Source organism: Thalassophryne amazonica, chromosome 15 (genome assembly GCF_902500255.1).
Source record: "Thalassophryne amazonica chromosome 15, fThaAma1.1, whole genome shotgun sequence".
Taxonomy (NCBI): domain Eukaryota; kingdom Metazoa; phylum Chordata; class Actinopteri; order Batrachoidiformes; family Batrachoididae; genus Thalassophryne; species Thalassophryne amazonica.
This window is the reverse complement of record NC_047117.1, coordinates 11,599,190-11,619,655: the sequence shown is the minus strand read 5'-3', so window position 1 is coordinate 11,619,655 and position 20,466 is coordinate 11,599,190. Positions and strand designations below refer to the sequence as shown.

The following is a 20,466-nucleotide window of genomic DNA, read 5'->3' as shown; positions in this document are numbered from 1 at the left end:
TGGGTGAGTCACCAGATGTTCTTTCTTTCTTTTTTACTGTTCATCATAGACACTGGACCCCAGGCATACTGCAGTGTCATTGGTTCTGGATGCTGTGCGAGAAATCAGATTGGATGCTTCGACCCTTTACAATGATTCTGACTTCATCCAGCTGTGGTTCAACCGCAGGCTCCGCCCGTTCCTGCCCGCCATGTCCACAGACTTCCTGTCATGCCTCAGCACAAAGAATCTGAGCTGCAGCACTTATCAGGACATGTAGGCTACACAATATTACCGAACAAAGACCGTCTGACACCATGAATGTGACATGCACTGTGCACTAATCATGTGACCCTCTGACTCCAGTGTGCAGATTTTAAGTGGTCTCCAGATGAACATGTCATTTCCCCTCCAGATGTCTATCTACACAAATTTTATTAAGGGTTTCCTCACCAGGAATGAAACAGCAGGTACGTCACTGAATGATGATCTGCTTTGTAATTGTTTTTCTAACAACAAACTCCATCCATCCATCCATCCATTTTTCTTCCGCTTTATCCGGAGTCGGGTAGCGGGGGCAGCAGCTCAAGCAAAGCCGCCTAGACCTCCCGATCCACACACACCTCCCCCAGCTCCTCCGGGGGAACCCCAAGGCGTTCCTGAGCCAGCCGAGAGATGTAGTCCCTCCAGCGTGTCCTGGGTCTTCCCCGGGGCCTCCTCCCAGCGGGACGTGCCCGGAACACCTCTCCAGTGAGGCGTCCAGGGGGCATTCCGAAAAGATGCCCGAGCCACCTCAACTGACTCCTTTCGATGTGGAGGAGCAGCAGCTCGACTCCGAGCTCCTCACCCTATCTCTAAGGGAGCGCCCAGCCACCCTGCAGAGGAAACTCATCTCAGCCGCTTGTATTCGCAATCTCGTTCTTTCGGTCATGAGCCAAATCTCATGACCATAGGTGAGGATCGGAACGTAGATCGATCGGTAAATCGAGAGCTTTGCCCCCTACTCAGCTCTCTCTTCACCACGACGGTCCGATACAGCGACCGCATCACTGCAGATGCTGCACCAGTCCTTCTATCGATCTCATGCTCCATCCGTCCCTCACTCGTGAACAAGACCCTGAGATACTTAAACTCCTCCACTTGAGGCAAGGACACTCCACCAACCTGAAGAGGGCAAAGCACCTTTTTCCGGTCGAGAACCATGGCCTCGGATTTGGAGGTGCTGATTTTCATCCCGGACGCTTCACACTCGGCTGCAAACCGCCCCAGTGCACGCTGAAGGTCCCGGGCGACGTCACGGTCCTTGATCTTTTACTGGTCATGGAGGTTCTGAACTGCCCTTAGTCTGACCCGTCACCTAGGACCTGTTTGCCTTGGGAGACCCTACAGGGAGCACAAAGCCCCCGACAACATAGCTCCTAGGATCATCCGGGTACGCAAATTCCCCCACCACGATAAGGTGGCAGCTAGAGGGGGAGACAACAAACTCAATACTAGAATTAGTACTGTCTATCCAAAAGCTTCAACATACTATGGACTAGGCATGTAATACTACACATTAATCACCAAAACCCGCCCAGGCTTCAAGGGCCACTTAAATAAAATCATCTGCCTTTATTTGTTTATTTATTTGTCCGTCTATTAGCAGAATTACGTCAAAACTACTGCATGGATTTTGATGAAATTTTCACCACAGACAGATATTAGGGCATGGAAGACTCCAATGAATTTTGGAGGTGATCCGGATCTGGATCCTGGATCAAGATTTGACTATATAGGCTTTGAAGGATTACATCAAAACTACTTCACGGATTCTCACCAAATTTGCACCACAGATGGAGGATGTCTATCACAGCGCGATACGTTCCTTCACAAATTAGTGGCCTACCAGATAAGCACATGTAAAATTTGGTCCTTTTGTGACAATCTAAAAGTTATCTTATTTATTGAGATATCTTTCCTGGTATGAATGACATAGTAGACGTTTATATCTGAAAAAATGATCTTCTTGTGTGAGACCTCGACAGTGTCCACATGAGTAGCTTTCTTGTTTCTCGCTCACCATTTAAGACATACATTCTCATTTCCTGGTTGTGACACAAAAACCCTCCAGAAAACAACTGGAAGTTTGTATTATTCCATCCTGTTACATTTACTTCTCAAAACGTAAGGCAAACACATCAGCATCTCATTCTGCCAATTTCTAAAGTCACTTTTTGACTTCTTTATAAACTTGTGCCACCCTGCGAATGGCACAATTGGACAGAAAATAAAAGGTTTGTATACAAGGTTTACACAAGCTCTGCAAACACAATATTAAATAAATTATGCTGAGAATTACAGTACATTAGCTCAGACCGCTCTAGAGTGTGTTGAACCACCGCACAGACAAATCCAATGCATTGTCATTCCTCGTGGCTAAAAATAAACTCTGCCATGACCCATAATCAGTAACGTCACTGCAACAATGTAGGATTGTTGTAAAAATCCCAAAAGACATATCGCCTCCAGTAGTATTACACTGCCTTCTTGCACCTGACGTATAGCTGTTGTTGTGTTCCAGACCCCGGCTGCAGCATGCACCCTCCCAACAGTGGAGAATGGATAAAGGAAAACCTTGGCGGGTTCTCTGCTCTTTTGTCTTTTAATGACCTACAGATGCTGCACCCCAACTTCAATGTGGTACTGCCTCCTGCTTCTCTGCATTGTGTTCTGTTTTTAATTTGTCAAAAGAATCTAATTACATTTACACAGATGCTAGTTTTGGAGTGTTTCTAATTTAATCAGGTATTTCTGCTTTGTAATCCTAAAATGTAAATTATTGTAAATTTGAAACAACTTTAGATTTTGCATAGAAGCATGTCAGGATTCTGAGCCAGGAACTAAGTAAAAGTAGAACCCCAATATGCAGAACAGCCAAGACAAAGATGAGTTCCAAAACAAGCCAAAGTTTAATGTACAGTCAGTGAAACAAAAACAGGTGTGGGAAAGGTTTCAATAAAAATACAGTCTTTATGCAACTCAGGGTGTGATATCCAAAACACAACAGGAGTGGGGAAGATTTTAAAAAAGAAACTAACCCTGAACCCTGAGGAGGAAAAAAAAACCTAGAAAAACAGGGAGTGCAAAGAAAAAGACTGAAATACTGAAGCTCCTGGGAATTAACAGAACACATAAACTAGCAAGTAAACATAAAGATTTCCAGTGGTCTGTAATATAAGGTATACATACCAACAGCATATGAGAAGTATAAACAACAATGGACTCACCAAGACTAACACAAAAGTGAGACCTTAAACAACCAACCAACCATATTAGACACAGGTATACTGATTAGACAGCAAGAACATGTACTAACAAAAAGGGAACACAAGGGGGCAACAGAGAACAGACTTCCACAATCCAGGGTGACTGAACATGAGATAATAAAATAAACACAAGGGGGCGGCAGAGAACCAGACTTCCACAGGAAAAGAAATACAACACTTGACCATCATTCATAACCAAATAAGGAAACTGCAAATACCAAGTGAAACCTGACGGGCTGCTAATAATAAATAAATAAACATAGAGATCAAAAGACATTAGACTATAACCAAAACACACCAGACCACAAAGATATCACACATGAAAGAGGAAGAGGCAGAGACCCGACCGGAAAGTACCAAATAAGGAGACGAGGACCGAGATGAGTACGGGTACATAAACAGCACACTTACCCCAAGCATCAAAACAGGGCGAAACACACACACAGACAAGAGAACAGGTGTACACATACGGGACAATGAACAGACCTAAACAAAACCAAAAAAACCCCAGAACAGATGGCCCCATGACAAGCATATGATATAGCGTATATAAACCATATGTAGCTTTACACTGAAGTCTTGTTTTTGGAAAATGTTTAGCATTCATAATCTTTATAGTTATTTTATTGCAATTATTCTCTCTTCAATCCTGCTGTTTTTGCATTCTTATATTCTCCTATGTGCATTTCAATGTATTGTCCTTTCATTTTTCTTATGGAGAGATGTGCTGTACAGAATTGACAGTGTTTTTTTTGTTTTGTTTTGTTATCATTCAGATGGAAGCCTTGCCACAGCTGACAGTCAGACAGCTAGCAGAGGTCGCCTCCACACCGGGACAGCTCACCTCTCCTGCCCAGGTTACCATAGTGACGGACCAACATCCCCAATCACCTCCTCGCTGCCTCTTCGATGACCTTTCCGCTGGGATCATGGTGAGTGTCCATCACATTGAATAACTTCCTGTCCACTCAGAGATGGTGAGGTGGAGCAGCGGTTAAAATCCGAGTGTTCAAACCCAACTTGTGGGTGTTTTTATGGTTGAGTTTGCACATAATTCCTGTGCCTGTTGATATTCAGGCTTCCAACCACACATTAATGGAATATAGATAATGGATGGATGAATAGATGGAGGAAAATACTATACTGTTTATTTCTCAGCAAACTAGACTCAAACTTGAGGGACACTTATTTAATGCCAAAAATGAAAGCATCTTACATTTCAAATTAAAGCCAACATTTTATTAGTTCGCATGATATAATGGTTAATGAGTTTTTGAGTAATTCTGCTAAAGTCAACAAGGTAAACCACCCAACAAACAGATTCAGAAAGAACAGATAATTGAGAAAAAAATTTTTTCTGCTTTGTCCTTTAGTGCACTGTAAAAATTATCAAGTTTCTGATCTTCTCTTCCTTTTTTGGTCTTTTTTTCTGTAGAGTCATGAGACCGTGTTCCCCGCTGCAGTGAGGTCAGCGATGTTACAAGTTGTCTACGATCGCGCAAACCTCTCCGATCACTCTGTGAGTGATTCAGTCGTGTCAGTGTGGCTCCAGAAACGTCTGCTCCCCCTGTTGGTTAGCTTGTCACCACAACATGTCATGCCGTTCTTTAAAATATTAGCAAGGAGGAACTGCAGCATCGAACAGCAGGGGTGAGTGAAAGAATTTAAATTCTAATCCAGATTCGTTTTCTTTCTAAGCACCTTAAATTGGTGTAGTTTTCATCTTTGAGGGGCCCTCTGAGATTTAATCCAATAATTAGTATAAAGCTGAATCTATTTTTTATTTTTTTAAATTATATTTTCTATGTTACAGCATCAAAATTCTGAATTCAACGATTGCAACTCTTGGTGGAGATACCAAGAGGGAAATCTACAACCACATCATTTGGAGTCTTAAAGGTAAATAATTCAATGTGGAAAGAAACTCATTGCATATTGCAACATTTGCAGTATTTTTTAGATATTCTTAAACTTATTTATCCTAATTTTTGAAGTAATATGTACTGAAATATCTGTTTCTGTATCCCAAATCAGGCTACTTAGACACACACTAATAATCCAACAGTGTTTCCATCTTATTGGTTCAAGATTGAAAACATTTTAACAATACAAATCAAAAACTACTTCTGCATGAGCAATAATGACCAACCAGATTAACTTTCCCTAACTGGCAGAGAAGGCCAGTTAAAATTCTGACTTTTTCCTCCCACAAGTCAAGAACCTGCACAAAGTCTAGAACATAATAGCATGAGATAAAAAGAAACCCCATTTACGAGGGGTTATTGAAAAGTTTTGAGCCCAACCAAGATGAAACCACAGCTGCATTAATGTAATTATTCTACAATGTGTCTGTAACATTGCACCAAGTAAGTCAGAATTTGACACATTCTCAAGAGAAATGTTGGTTTTTCAGAAAAGATGGAGAGCCACACGCTACTTTTTTGAGTTAGGCTCAAAACTTTTTAATCACCCCTTGTAGCAAATTATGGAACCTGCAACTCATTGGTGCTGGGGCACATCCCCAGATTCTGGAAACTTGCTGTTGCATGTAGTAGGTGAGAATCTACAACTCCCCCTGGATGGGATGCCAGGCCATCAAACTGAAAACTCCTTTGTCCCTCAGGCCATCAGACTGTACAACTCCTCACTCTGGGGAGAGGAGGAGTAACAGGAAGGACAGTGGTCGGGAATGAGAGGAACAGTAGTAGCCAGTAAGTCAATATTGATCAGCATGTCTGATATTTATATTGTGTATTTGTATTTAAATTTATATTTGCAAACTCTTTTCTTTTTTCCACTTTTGATACTCTGTGTGCTTCTTACCCAGTGTGCTGCTATGCAATGCTGCTGGAACCTCAGTTTCCCTGAGGGAGTCTTTTCAAGGAATCAAAAGCACAATTTATTCTATCTAATCTAATCTAATATAATCTAAATCCAAAACCAAAGCCGGTGTGTATTTATAGCTGGGTGGAACAGGACTCAAGGACAAAGACACAGACTGATAGTGTGACCCAGAACTGAACCCAGGTCTGCATATTGGTAGCTTAACCTCTCTTCCACTGGAAGTTCCTTTAGCAAAGGCCTGTTTCTACACAAAATTGAAGTAATCTGTATGCTAGTTTTTGAGTTTTTGCAAGTGCAGTCAGACAGACAAGCCGACAGGAGCGATGATGTAACCTCTGACCTCCTGTGTTTGGTGGTGGAGATAAGTGTGTCAATAACGGTGCTGCTAATTCTGCACAGTATACAATTTACTGCTATGTAAGTGTAATTGAAATTTGTCAGCTGATCCTTTTCATGTTTCCCATTTCCAGGATCACCCCCTCTACGCTGCTATGGTGATAACTACAATCACAGTTTCTACGTTTTCCTAGAGCAGTCATTCTTGGGATTTCAGTTCCCAAATTTGACCACCTTCCTGTCCCTCATGCCTGAGAGCAAAATGCATCTGGTGAGTCACGTGCAGAATGGTGACAAGAATGCTAGATGATGTGTTTCGGTGTCATGGATGCGGAACATGAGGACTACAAGAGGAAGAAAATGACTTATTTTCTGTTTGCTGTGCCTCCAGCTGCTGAACTCTATGGCTCCATCAGATCTTGGTCAGTTCCTCCGGCGGCCAGGGATTATTGATGATGACATGCAGCTCTGTATTATCTACACTAACTACATGAAGACGCCAGAGTTCATAGAGCAAGTATGTAGCTCAATGGTTTGTTGCTGTAGGATTTACTTTTTATGACACACTAAGCATCCCGACAGTTAAATATTTATTTATACTTAGTCAAATATATAATATAATACTTATATTAGATAGCAATATCTTTATAGTTATGTATTTTGGTTTTTTTTTTAAACAGTTTCATGAAACTAATTAATAAATCTTAAATTTTAATTTATGATACGTGTCACTTTTAATAATTTCACTGTGAAGGTGATTTGCCATTTTATTTTGTTTGGTTTGATAACATTTTGAGGGTTTGGGTAAATTACAATGTTTAAAATAAATTCCAGTGGAGTTTGGAAGCAAAAGATGTGTAAAAATTTGGCAACGGCTGACTTAGAAGCAGCAGGTGTCAAGTAATTCCTAAATAAACCTGTCAGATAAATGTAATCAAGTGAAAAGCAAAATATTTCCCTTTGAAATGTACTGGTGATGAAGTAGAAAGTGGCAAAGAAAAAAAAAAAAACTAAAGTACAGGTAGGCTGCCTCTAATTTGTAGGCTACCTAAGTATAGTACAAGACTAATTGTGCTATTTTTCTTTTAACTGTGATTGGATTTTCAAGATATTTGAAAAGTCATTTTTTCCTGTTGTGACCTTTGACATATTCTGTTAACCCTCTGTATTTTCGTGGGCACTGCATTGTCGTAGATGCCGTAACATCAACAGGAACTTTTCCGGAAGCGTCAAATTTGTGCAAATGTTATGCTACGGGTGTGCTGCAGTTGTTTTTGCACACATCACATGGGCGAAGTCTGGCACTTTGCATCATCTAGCCCCATCTTGATCACATTTGTGACTAACCCCAACACAGTTGGGAAACACAGTGTTTGACAATAAATAGCTTCACCCAACCACTAACCATGAGTGAAAAAAAAGTTTTTGTGTTGTCATTCATATTCTCTTAAAAATGGCCAAAAAAAGCAAAAATTCTGCCAGGGTATGTAAACCTTTGAGCACAACTGTAATGTAATTCAATAATATATTCACAATGGAGAAATCCCGTCCTTCCGGTAAACTCTCAAAGTCAAAATTTTTATACTTAAAGCTATGTGTGCCAAAAAGTAAAATAAAAATTTTAAAAAAATCATGCATTTCTGACATTTAGAAATGCCTTTTTTTTCCTTACTGAATTCTGGGTTTCTCGTTAGAAGTGTACCAGAAGCCCTGAAATGCTCAGGTCACTGACTAGATGCTGATAAAACCTGTATGTGCAGCAGGGTCTCCATTGTTAATTCACTTGGGAAGATAACTTTTGGCAAAAAAAAAAAAAAAAGATAGGCTGACAGCCACAAATCAACTTACAGTTGTGTCATTTGTCCTTATGGGCAACTTACTTGTGTAAAATGAATATTACTAACAGGCTGGTAAGAGTGAGTGAAGTCCACTAATTCTATTTTTCTTTACCATGTTATTTATGGTTTGGTTCACTGGTGTATGTCCTTTATTTGTTCTTTTGCTGGAGAATCATTGATTAACATTTTTATGAGAGGACTTGCATGACTTTGTGTTTCCTGCAGGAGGATCTCCCAGCATTGGTGCGGCGGCTCACGTTGCCTTGCATCTGGCCCATGGCTCTCAGCAGTTCCAAAAGGTCAGAGGTCAATGCCTGGTTCGACCTACGCCTTCCAAAGTACATGGTCTTCCTCACGAAGCATCTTTTGGCCTCCAGTACAACACAGAATGCCTCCTGCTTGGCCTTCCAGAAGCTGTATGGATGCATGCTTTGTCCAGCATATTAATTTAGTGGAAAAATTACTAGTTAGGGCACATTTTGTATTTTAGAATTCTCCTGACCTTTGTTGTTTTAGTGTCTCAGTTCTTGGGAAATACAACTACAGTGTGTCAGACTTTACGAGACAAGATGTTTTCATCACCATCAAAGCCTACCTCACCTCAGGTCAGCCATCAAAACAGCACGCAGCCATTCATTAATAACAACAGTTTCACTGCCAGATGTATTTTGTAATAATTACGAATACAGGAAATACAGTGACAGACTAATTATATTAAGACTTATTATTATTAAGACTACATTTCCCAGAAGCACATGCACCTGTCTGCTGCTGATTACGCACCAAAAGTCGCACTCTGCTCCAAAATAAGCTTGTTTCTGTGTATTTTCTCATGAAAGGTTCCCATTGCTTTGTCTGAACATTCAGAACTGCACACCTGGGTTTTGCATACATGATCTAAAACAATGACTTTTGAAACATTTGCTAAGATTTGCTAACTACAGTTCCCCCTCATAAACCTCATGCTGTTACCTCCACTTATGAGGGGATGCTTTCTGCCAAAAATGGCAAAATTTGTTTCCACGAAACTTGGTGACTATTTTTATTTTCATTAACATTGGGATTGTTGGGGATTTTCTGTGGTGAGCGAACTCAAAGATTCAATATACTGACAGGAAACGTACTTCAAAATCAGATGCTGTATTAAAAAGAAGCTTTCCCTGAACAGAGAGTTACTACGACAGCACTGGAGTCTTGAAGCAAGCGTCCCCTTCAGCGTTGCATACAAGAGCCCCGACATTGTGCCCCACCTACGTTTTAAGCTTGTGCTCGGCCGACCCCCAGGTGGGTGGGCCTTACCCTATTGCGTGGATCAGTACAGTTATGTGATTGGATGAAGAGTGATGCATTTGACATTATATGCGAGTGACATGCTCTTGTTGTTTATCTGAATGGTGTGTGTTATATCAAAACTTTGTGCTGCCTGTGTCTTGTGTCAGTGTGATAAGCAAAGAACAATATATTTCATGACGCCTGTTGTCCCAGATGGAGATATGAAGACCTTAGTTTTATCAGTTATGTACGCTGTGTCATCAAGTGGTCTGAGGACAAGCGTCATGGGACATAGACATTTTGGAGCAGATCTGAACAATGGGATTGGTTTTTCAATTTTTTATGTTTTTTTTTTTATTATTTTAAAATTCTCTCTTCTTCCTGCTTCCATTATATATGTTTTTTTTTTCTTTTTGTGTGCAGTGACCTTGCCAAAGTGCTACAATGACAGCGACCCAGATCTAAACTCCACAGCCTGGTTTGCTGAGTACATTGGCTCCTTTATGTCCTTCCTCACTCTGGAAGATCTTCAGACATTCGGATCTGCAGAGGTACTGAAGCAACTTTAAGAAAACCTACATTTAACCTCAACACCTATTTATTTGAAATAGAAGAAAAGCTCCCTGTTTGTCAGCATTGATTCCATTCTGTCTGCAGGTTATAAAGGTGTTCACAGTGAACCCTCAAAACATAGCCCTGCTCAACCACTCTGTGCTCCCGCGGAACCTCACCGACTACTACACTGAGCTCATCTATCTGCAGGACAGCAAGTTCAACCCCCTGCTGTGAGTGTAATCTTGTGAAAACCTAAACATGTGCCATCTTCCAGCCCCTGAAACACACCTACTGTATTATTTCTTGTCTTTCTGCAGCCTTCCTCTGTTGTGTCGGTGTGCTGCTCCTCCTTCAGCTTTCATGCAGCTGGATGCAGCAGAGTCTAAAATTATTCTGCAAAACCTGACTGTTTGTACAGACGTGGACCCACAGGTAATCAGCTCACACCAAAACTGACACAGGTAGCAGTCTGTTGCTCTGCAGTTTTAAGACGTTAAGACACGCAGAACATCACCACAATTTTTCGATTGAACTCAGCCGGTCCATATGTACTCAGATTGAGTTTGTGCTTAATGTCTTTTTTTTTTCTCTTGAAGGTGCTACATAAGTTACATTTCTGTCAGTGACACTGTCACTGAGCTAAACTGAATCAAATGCTTAATAATAATAATTTACTGGATTACAGAAAAATAATTTGTCTTGCACGTTGTCAGCTCTTCACTGCAGCACTTGAATACATCACCACACAGTGTTAAATTAACACTGCTCCTCTTGTCATCCCATTCAATACACTAATAAATCAGCTCTTAAATAGTGGAAGTTAACTTTATTAATGTTGATCGACCTGATGTAACACTGGACTAAGGTCAATTTAACACTGTGATAGAGTTGATTTAACACTGTTTTGAATGGGGCAAGATGCAGTTAACAATGAAACACTTGAAAATTACTGTGCATGGACTTGTCAGATCACTCATTTTGCATTTTTTAACAATTTATTGAAAACTATCAAATTCTTTGATTTAGAAAAAAAAAATCTCTGCCAGATGAATTAATTGAGTGCTGTTAATGGTTTACCAATCGGATTACTAATCACATGTCTGTTTCAAGTACCAACATCCATCTGTCTTTTAAACCAGCTCATTGTAGTTAAGGTCATGGAGGTTGGAGCCTAACCTGGCAAATTTTTTTGGTATGGGGGGGACACATAGCCAAGCCGACACATATCCTCACTTACAGTCCATTTAAAGTCACCACTTCACCTAACCCGAATGTCTTTGGAAGTAGTAGGAAGCTTGAGCACCCCGAGGAAACCCACACAAACACAGAAGGGAAACATGAAAATTCTGCCCAAGACAACTGAAAAGCACAGCCACGCACTAACACAGAATATACAGAAGCTGTATATCATTGTTCGGCAATCATTCTAAGTGATGTGTGTGTGCATTGATACCACATTTTAGAGGAGCACGGGTGACTAAAACATATACCTTGGTATTTATAAAGCAATTACTATATATTGTTCATTTCGATGACATTTTGTGGAGCCCCTCCAACTTTTACCTCAGCCCCCCCAACAAAAATTTCCTGGCGCCGCCACTGGGGAGGGGGGGGCAACATACATTCATAAAGTGGGTGAGGTGGGGGGGGGGGGGGGGGTTACTTTGCAAATTTGGTTTTCTCCAGTTTTTACTCAGATGCCTGAGTCCACAGTGGAAAAATGTGTCTTTTAGTTCAGATTTTTTTTTATGTGATAGAAAGTGATTGCCAGTAACCTAGAAATTTGTTTTGGCTTCTGTCATTTTGCTCGGGGTCACCACATTGATCAGATATGGATCCACATGTTGATTTGGTGCAAGTTATGGAGAGTAAGGTAGAGGTAGCCTTGGACCAGGAACCTTCCCTTTTGGATGTGCCATCACGCTGCCCAGTAGCCTAATGTGGGAAGATTATGTAAATTGGGCTAAAATATAGAGAATGGGCAATATTGTTGTCCGTTTCAGTATTATTGTTACTGTCTAAAAAAAATGAAAATAAATTGAAATTGTATAGATTGGTTCTAAAAAATTTAAAATGTTGATCAGGCCTTTAATTTTTTATCTTTTGTAATTTAAATAGTGTATCCTGTGAGGTGTTCTGTCAAACACTGTATGTGAGATGTGTGATGTGTATTGTATTGATCTCTGAATGACTTGTGTTGTCCTGGTGCAGGTACTGTTGACACAAAGCTGGTAGCACAGTTGTGGTAGAACCATAAAATTCCATTTCTAAAAAACAGTAACACTGTTTTCTGTTTTACTGCTGTAGGTTTTTGCTGTTTTGGCATATAACTTTGGTGATGACATTGATGTTTCCTCCATCACTTCCCTCGGCAATGAAAGCGTCAGCTTATCAACTGGCCAAATCCAAAAGATAAAACCTAAGGACCTGCAAGATTCCCTTGATGTTCTCAGCAAAGTGACAGGCTGGAATCAAGGCCAGGCATGGGCCATTGTTCAAATTCTGATGTCTACAGGAACAATGCAGGTAGCTGCTCTCTACAACTGAATGCTTCATTGTAATTGATATGTGATTATAATTTATGATTGTGGTCGTGTTCTTAACTGTTTTGATTATCTGCTCTTTTCTTACCGTAAGATTAACAGCTCATCATCTTTGCTTACACTCGGATCTCTCGTTGTGGGCGTTCCCGCCTCAGTGTTCAGCAGCATCGATGGCTCTCAACTGCTTTCCGCCTCCAAAGATCCAACATTAGTGGAATACATGATGCAGGCTCCAGCGATTGTCCAGGAGACTTTTGTTGCCCAGGTTCAACAAGCTTATTTCAAAATAACATCTGCCAAAATAGAAACATTCTTGAAGGGATGTAAACTGTTGTGGGGTACAGCCAATTGCAATGCTCAATAAAGTGAAAAAACAATTTCTGATCCATACCAAAAATCAGGAGATTTTTTTCCATCAACAAGTTTCTTTAAAATCTGTTTATAAAATTTGGACTAATCCTGGTGGCAAGCCACCCAAACAAATTACAAACAGGTGATAATTAATGTAAACCTCCTTTTCCGAAATGACATTCTGTGTGTGTGAATGTGAGGCATCAATGTAAAGCACTTTGAGCTTCTGATATAGATGGAAAAGTGCTATGTAAAATTCAGCCCATTTTACGATTTCATTATTTGACATATCTTTTTCCTCGAAACAGATCATTTCATTGAACAACAACAGTGAGGCGATCATCTGGAACGTTCCAGATGAAATGGCAACTGAGATACCTCGGTCTTTGTTGTTGGGTTTCTCAGACAACATCACAGTTTTAGACAAACTCAACAGAAAGAAATGGAAAAGACAACAGGTAGGAAGTGCAAAGGTGAAAAGCCCGCTTTTATACGTCACATGTCCATTGTATATACTTACATGTTGCTGTATCTGTTCTGTTAGGCTGAGCTATTCTTCGAGGTCATAGCCGTGCAAACTGCAACTACAGCTCTGGGAGGTCCCAACAAGTGAGTTTTAAAGACTTTTCCATTAAAATCCCAAGCTGTTTACGCAACGTAAATGTTTGTCTGTGTGTAGTTTGTCGTCATCTGTGCTGCAAGGGTTCACGTGCACTAAAGTGTCGACATTTCAAATGGAGCATATCACGAAGCTGATCAAAGCCTGTAGGAGGAAAGGGAAGGATAAAGTCCCACTGGTCGAGACTCAGGTGAGCGTGCCAGAGAGGCAATGTGGGTTTACAAATGCAATTATGCATGGTAGAGTGTAACAAAGGCAGATTATTCAAGTTCAAGTTCATTCAGTTCAAGGAAACAACTTTACCACAAAATAAAACAAAACTGATTTCTCAGCCAGTCAACCCATGCAACCAAAAGAGTGTAGGTAGAAGCAAACCTTATGTACACCTACCCCTTTTACCTCAGCAACTTTTACTTATCACAACAAAACCAAAACAAAACAAAGTGAGCAGAACAGCAAAACACAGACATCTTAAAATAATCAGTAAACTCAAATTCCTCATCAGATCCACACCAATAACAGCGCACAACGCATAATCCGAAAAAAATAATAATACAAAATCAATAACTTATTTGTCCATACTTTAACCAACAGCTATACAGTCCTTCAAACATGAATTGAATTTTCAGAGAATTTAGACAATTTTCACATATTCAGAAAACATCAGTTCCTTACATTGGCGTTTAAACTGATTGACATTTGGACATCGTTTGAGTTCCTTTCCAGATTATGCCATATTTTAGGGCCACAAGCAGAAACACAAAATCCTTTCCTGGTCGTCCGAGCGCCAGCAATTTTAAAATGATACAAGCCCCTTAAATTATATTTTCCCTCTCTCTCACTGAAAAATTCTTGAATTCTGAAGGGCAGTTGCTCATTTTTCGCTTTATACATTAATTGAACAGTCTTAAACATAATCATATCGTGAAGTTTTAATATTTTAGATTTAATAAACAATGAATTGGTGTGATCTCGATAGCCTACATTGTGAATCATTCTTAATGCTCTTTTTTGAAGATTGAATAATGACTGCAATGTAGTTTTATAATTATTGCCCCAAACCTCAGCACAGCAAGCCAAGTTGGGAGCAACCAATGAACAATACAGAGTATGTAGTGCTTTGCAATCAAGAACATATCTTACCTTATTTAGTACTTTCTTTTGAATATGTTGAATATGTTGAATGAGCTTTTCAATTCATTCTTTCATCAATAATGACACCTAAGAACTTATTTTCTTTGACACGCTCTATGATTACCCCTTGTATATTTAACTGAATTTGTATGTCTTTACTGTAATTCCCAGATAACATTATTTTAGTTTTAGACAAATTTAGTGATAATTTATTAATATCAAACCATCTGTTTAACTTTATCATTCCAGTATGTAAATCGGACAATAATTGCTGCAGAATATAATATTATCATAGAAGAAAACAGACTGTAAATAAAATTCTACATGAAACTGGAGTAACTCATAATGCAACAAACAAAATTTTCATTCTCCAATCACAACCACAGACACCTATAACTCCTTCAGAGGTGTCATACATATCTTGGTGGCTTTTGCGCAGGCTTAGAAAAGTTCACATAGTTATCCACCTGAATTTTCTAAAGAAAACTAGCTGTAAATGTGATGAATAATCATCAAATTTAGTCTGTTCAATTACTTATAGGCTCTGAAAATGGACTGACTGTGCATAAAAATGGCTGTAAGTCCTAAGTTGTAATGTGATATTTTTGTGGAACTCGAGTTAAAGCTCACACTTCTACACCTCATTCACATTTTGATTTGCTTATTTCAGCTTTACTGTGGTGGTGGACAGAGACAAAATACCCCAAATGTGCCGCTTTCCAAATATTTATGTACCGGGCTGTGTTAAATTGAAAGCTTTTTCTAGCCAAGAGGAACAACTACAGCTGTAGCGACTTTGCTAGCTAGTTAAATTACTTGGGTTTTTTTCATGTACTTTCAGGTTTTTATATTCACCACTGTTAATGTCTGTTAAGGTTAATAGTGCCAAGTCACATTCAACCTCAACTAGCTAGCTACGTTACTACAGCAGTAGCTGTTGTTAGCTTTTGCATGTTTTAAAGTTAATACAGCTGCTAAAAGTTAAGATTTAATTCAGAACTTTATTGAATAAAGTGAATGTTAGCTTTACGCAGATTTTTCAATGTATTTCTTTAAAAACACATAACAGCAAATGAAGACGTACTGCTATAGCAAGTTAGCTAGTTAGTCATATCTACTTTGTAACTATGTACAGACCCATGGTACGGGCGTAAAAGTGAGTAAAGTGAACCAAACAGCAGCTTTTATGAAGGCAATATTTTTCCACATGTACAAGCTACTGCTTGGACTGCCAAGGTCCAAATGACCACAAACACTGCAAAACTATACATTAAAATGCTATGTGGTGAAGTCACTTTTAATCTAGAAATACCGGTCATTACTTTTGATTAAAAAATACTGTAATATTCAATAAATGCACAATAAATCTGGTGCTAGATATTAGCCAGAAAGTTAGAAACCGTATTCTCGAGGTTGGCACCAAATCTAGGGTGGCCAGATGTCCTCCTTTGTGCCACAAATTGAGTTGGTTTTCGGCGTTGTTCTGGCTTCAGTTTTGAAATGCGCGTTTGAAACACATTTTTAAAACACGCATTTCAAAACTGAAGCCGGACTGTCAATAACAACCCTGGAAACCATCTCAATTTGTGGCACAAAAGAGGACATCTGGCCACCCTAGCCACATCACTTTGGCAATGTGGCCAGTCTGAAGGTAAGAATTCATACTTCTGTGCCTGTCCGCTCGGTGAAAACACGCTCTGGCTGTATGCTGTTCTACTGAAATCGTCTGATTGTCTCTAGCTTGCTTCTATCAGCCAGCTGACAGCTGTCATTGCTTGGAACAATGACATTTATACACCAAGCTGATCTGAAATGAACCGTTGTACATTAAATTGACTTTATTGACGAGTCTGACCCCTTTGAAAAGTGACCAGGTTACATGTATTTGTATTGAGTTCGGTGATGTTTTCCCCGACAAAATCCGCCCGTAGAGGTTAAATGCCCAGATGACTGACCTCAGGAATTCAGACCTGTCAGGATTAAAAACTGGTCTACTTCATTAATATTCATTCCAAAGATAGATGGAAACATTCTAGAAAAAAGGCACGATCTGGTAGAAGAGAAAGAAAGTGTTGTGTGTATATTGACATATCCACAATCTTATGTTTGTCTCACAAACAGCTGACCTGCATGTACAACTATATTAAAGGGCAACCAGATGCCACCAGCTATGAGCTCTATCCTCCAGATATGTTGCTGTATTACAAGTGAGTTTAAAATGAAACATTTAAACTCACATTGGAGTCACATATGAGGCCAGTTCAAGTTATCGTTGCTCTCTCTCTCTACACAGTTACTCGCTGGTGTCTAGGGACAGTTGCAGGTCTTATTTTGTACAGCTTGCAGCTGCAGACTTCTCAGTCTTCTCTGAAGCCCTCAGCTACAAACGCTCAGAACTGTTTACTAATGCCAAGAGTTGCCTGGTGAGTCCACAAATGCTGATCATTACTTTAACTCTCAAATGATAGAGTCCATAAACAAGTATTCAGCGTATACTGTATTTCTGTGAACGTCACCTAGATTACTGTAAACTACCTTTATTTGAAACCGTTTCGCTTCTTCATTGTCCAAAATAGTGGTTGATGATGTGTGGCTGTTGCAAAATGAGCTTTTTGTGTGACTTGTATTAATTTAATTCTGTAATTCTCTTTGTCAACATGCTAATGCTAACCTAGTCCAGTTCGATTTATATTGTACCCTGTACATTTAAGCCTGTTCTTATTCTCTTTATTTTCTAAGGGGATAACAAATACGACTTTGAGTCCTGATAATATATTGGTTTTGGGCAACATGTGCTGCATTTTGGATGGCTCTTACATTGAGAACTCAGACTCTTCCATCATAGAAAAACTGAAGAACTGCCCAGACTTAAGCAGTGCTCAAGTACAAGCGATTGAAACTCTACTGCAAAGTGGGACATCTCAGTATGGGTATGTTGTAAGCAGCAACAAAATGTCTTTTCATGTTTTCACTGCAGAGCAGGTGGACTATGATATATAGACTAGGGTTGAATTCCAGGTGTGTGCTTCAGGCTAGATCTCCATCATCCCAGTCCACCCAGCTGTAAATGGGTAACCAGTCTTAGTTGGTGAAGTAACCTGCGATGGACTGTCGACCTATTCAGGCGGAGTCAAAGACTGTCTTCCATGGTATCTGGAGATAACCACTGGCAGGACCTGTACAGGACCTATCTTTTCTATTTATGTTATCAGAGATAGACACATGGGACTTTACAAGCTTGGCTAAGGAACTGTGCTGTGCTACTAAGTGCACTTCTTATTTTAGTATGACAGCAAGACATACATTGATATTCCCTCATGGTCACAGAACTAGTATGTGACCACTGGCCGTTTCAATTCCCAACATTTTTTTAACAAAACAAAACTATAGAACATTGGATGCATTGTGACAAAAGACAAAAATCACTGAGAGACTTAATCCTCATGACTAAAATAAATAAACATAAATAAAATGAGAAAAAAGAAAAAAAAAATAATTCTTACTATTCCAAATACCTTTTCTTTATACTGACATGTCTTGTGCATTCAAGGTTTCTGCATATTGCCTTTAGTTAGCATAAACATAAGATGACCATTTTGACCATAACTTTGAAAATTTGTTCATCTGTAACCAGAGGGAAAAAGTAATTTGTTCCATCTGGAATGTCCATCCATCCATCCATCCATTTTCTTCCGCTTTATCCGGAGTCGGGTCGCGGGGGCAGCAGCTCAAGCAAAGCCGCCCAGACCTCCCGATCCACACACACCTGTCCTGAAACATTCCATCTGGAATGTTTCGTTCACAATATCTATCCATTTTCCAAGATTAGATGATTCGGGGAGGAGCCAGTGTCTGGTCACAGCCTTTTTGCCAGCAGTTATTAAAATTCTATATAAATAAGTATTGGTCAATTGCATTTCAGTCTTACTCATAATAAAAGAAGTAAATTCAAAAGGTATTGTAACCCTGAATATAGAGTCCATATTTTTGTGCATGTCCTTACAGAACTTTTTTTATTATTGGGCATTCCCAAAATATGTGCCAATGATTGATGTATGATTTTTCAGTTTTCAGCTAAACTGACATTTTCCACTGTTTGTTTTTCTGTAATCAGACCTCCATCGACATGGAATGAACAAACATTGAAGGACCTTGGGATGTTACCACTGTATTTGTCTTCAGACTTCTATGGCCACTTCGATAAAGTGAGAATCACACTTTTATTTTGCATTTTGTTTTCCAGGTGTAGGTTTTTGATTCTAAAGATCTGATAACTTGTGAACTTTTGTTTTGTTATAGAAAACAAAGAAAGCATTCTTGAAATACTTTCTAAGAGTTCTTAAGCAAGTCGGAGTAGACCGGTCAAAGATAAGGCAGATGAAGAATGCAATTATGAAATCCCTTAGAAAAAAGTCCAAGCGGTCTGTAGGTCAGTTGACATCTCAGTGGACACATGAAAACCATCTCTCTCTTTTTTATACATCACTTACTTAAAGACGCTTCTGGCTTCTTGCCTTATCTTCCTCTGCTTTAGGAAGTGACTGCACTGTAGGAGAGATCACCGACGTGACAATCAGCGATTCAACATTTCCCTTCAACTATGATGACATAACTCAATTCAACAACTGCCTCAGTGCTTTGGTGGTCAAAAACAACTTGGCTTCCATCACTGCAAAGGTGGACCAGGTGGATTACCTCAGGATAATTCTCAACAAGCTGAATGAGGTACATCATTTCTACAGATTGCAGAGCTGCCAACCATCCCGCAATGGGTGGTATTTACCCCCGTGTCCCACATGAGTGTTTTTGGGACTCCTATTAGTCCCGCAGTTGTGTGGATCCGGGCATGCCCCCGAACCCCCTAGTTACACTTTCTGCCATTGCTGCTCTCGGCAACGCGTGGGTGTCCCGCATTGGTACATTCAAATGTTGGCAGGTATGAAAGATTGTTAGATGGTAAAAGAGGTTTTTTTTTAACTTAGCAGTGAAAATCCGAGCCTCTTGCTATGAGAGTCTGGCAACAACAACACCAAAACATTTAACAACACAGCCTAAACAAGCATTGCTATAAAGTCCTATGTAGTCTAGGCTAAACAGCTTTCTTTCAACGGTAAATATTCAACACAAACTTTTAGCACTTAACTTTTTGTCCCTGTCAATTTTCTGTGGTGACTCAATTAATGTTTCTGTTTGCATGTATTTATATAAGAATGGTAGCTAGAAATGCTCAAAGGTTTAAGTTAACCATGGTGTGGTAAATACAGTGGGGCCAAAAAGTATTTAGTCAGTCCCTGATTGTGCAAGTTCTCCTACTTAGAAAGATGAGAGAGGTCTGTAATTTTCATCATAGGTACACTTCAACTGTGAGAGACAAAATGAGGGAAAAAAAATCCAGGAAATCACACTGTAGGATTTTTTAAATAATTTATTTGTAAATTATAGTGGAAAATAAGTATTTGGTCAATAACAAAAATTCACCTCAATACTTTGTAACATAATCTTTGTTGGCAATGACAGAGGTCAAATGTTTCCTGTAAGTCTTCACCAGGTTTGCACACACTGTAGCTGGTATTTTGGCCCATTCCTCCATGCAGATCTCCTCTAGAGCAGTGATGTTTTGGGGCTGTCGCTGGGCAACATGGACTTTCAACTCCCTCAACAAATTTTCTATGGGGTTGAGGTCTGGA

The 20,466-nt window shown here is 39.7% G+C and overlaps 1 protein-coding gene across 1 annotated transcript in view; it reads left to right on the top strand.

The window, feature by feature from the left end:
• LOC117525813 overlaps positions 1-20,466 on the top strand; it is a 31,987-nt gene that overhangs the window by 2,672 nt on the left and 8,849 nt on the right. The window contains exons 3-26 of the mRNA XM_034187743.1: positions 50-255; positions 346-449; positions 2,543-2,661; positions 4,064-4,219; positions 4,723-4,937; positions 5,101-5,186; positions 6,602-6,738; positions 6,859-6,984; positions 8,531-8,721; positions 8,822-8,910; positions 10,001-10,128; positions 10,235-10,362; positions 10,450-10,564; positions 12,440-12,658; positions 12,770-12,940; positions 13,335-13,484; positions 13,571-13,635; positions 13,706-13,835; positions 16,901-16,986; positions 17,073-17,202; positions 17,519-17,709; positions 18,894-18,984; positions 19,079-19,208; positions 19,314-19,504. Coding sequence (XP_034043634.1) covers positions 50-255; positions 346-449; positions 2,543-2,661; positions 4,064-4,219; positions 4,723-4,937; positions 5,101-5,186; positions 6,602-6,738; positions 6,859-6,984; positions 8,531-8,721; positions 8,822-8,910; positions 10,001-10,128; positions 10,235-10,362; positions 10,450-10,564; positions 12,440-12,658; positions 12,770-12,940; positions 13,335-13,484; positions 13,571-13,635; positions 13,706-13,835; positions 16,901-16,986; positions 17,073-17,202; positions 17,519-17,709; positions 18,894-18,984; positions 19,079-19,208; positions 19,314-19,504 — 3,354 coding nt within the window. The remainder of the gene's footprint in view (positions 1-49; positions 256-345; positions 450-2,542; positions 2,662-4,063; positions 4,220-4,722; positions 4,938-5,100; positions 5,187-6,601; positions 6,739-6,858; positions 6,985-8,530; positions 8,722-8,821; positions 8,911-10,000; positions 10,129-10,234; positions 10,363-10,449; positions 10,565-12,439; positions 12,659-12,769; positions 12,941-13,334; positions 13,485-13,570; positions 13,636-13,705; positions 13,836-16,900; positions 16,987-17,072; positions 17,203-17,518; positions 17,710-18,893; positions 18,985-19,078; positions 19,209-19,313; positions 19,505-20,466) is intronic.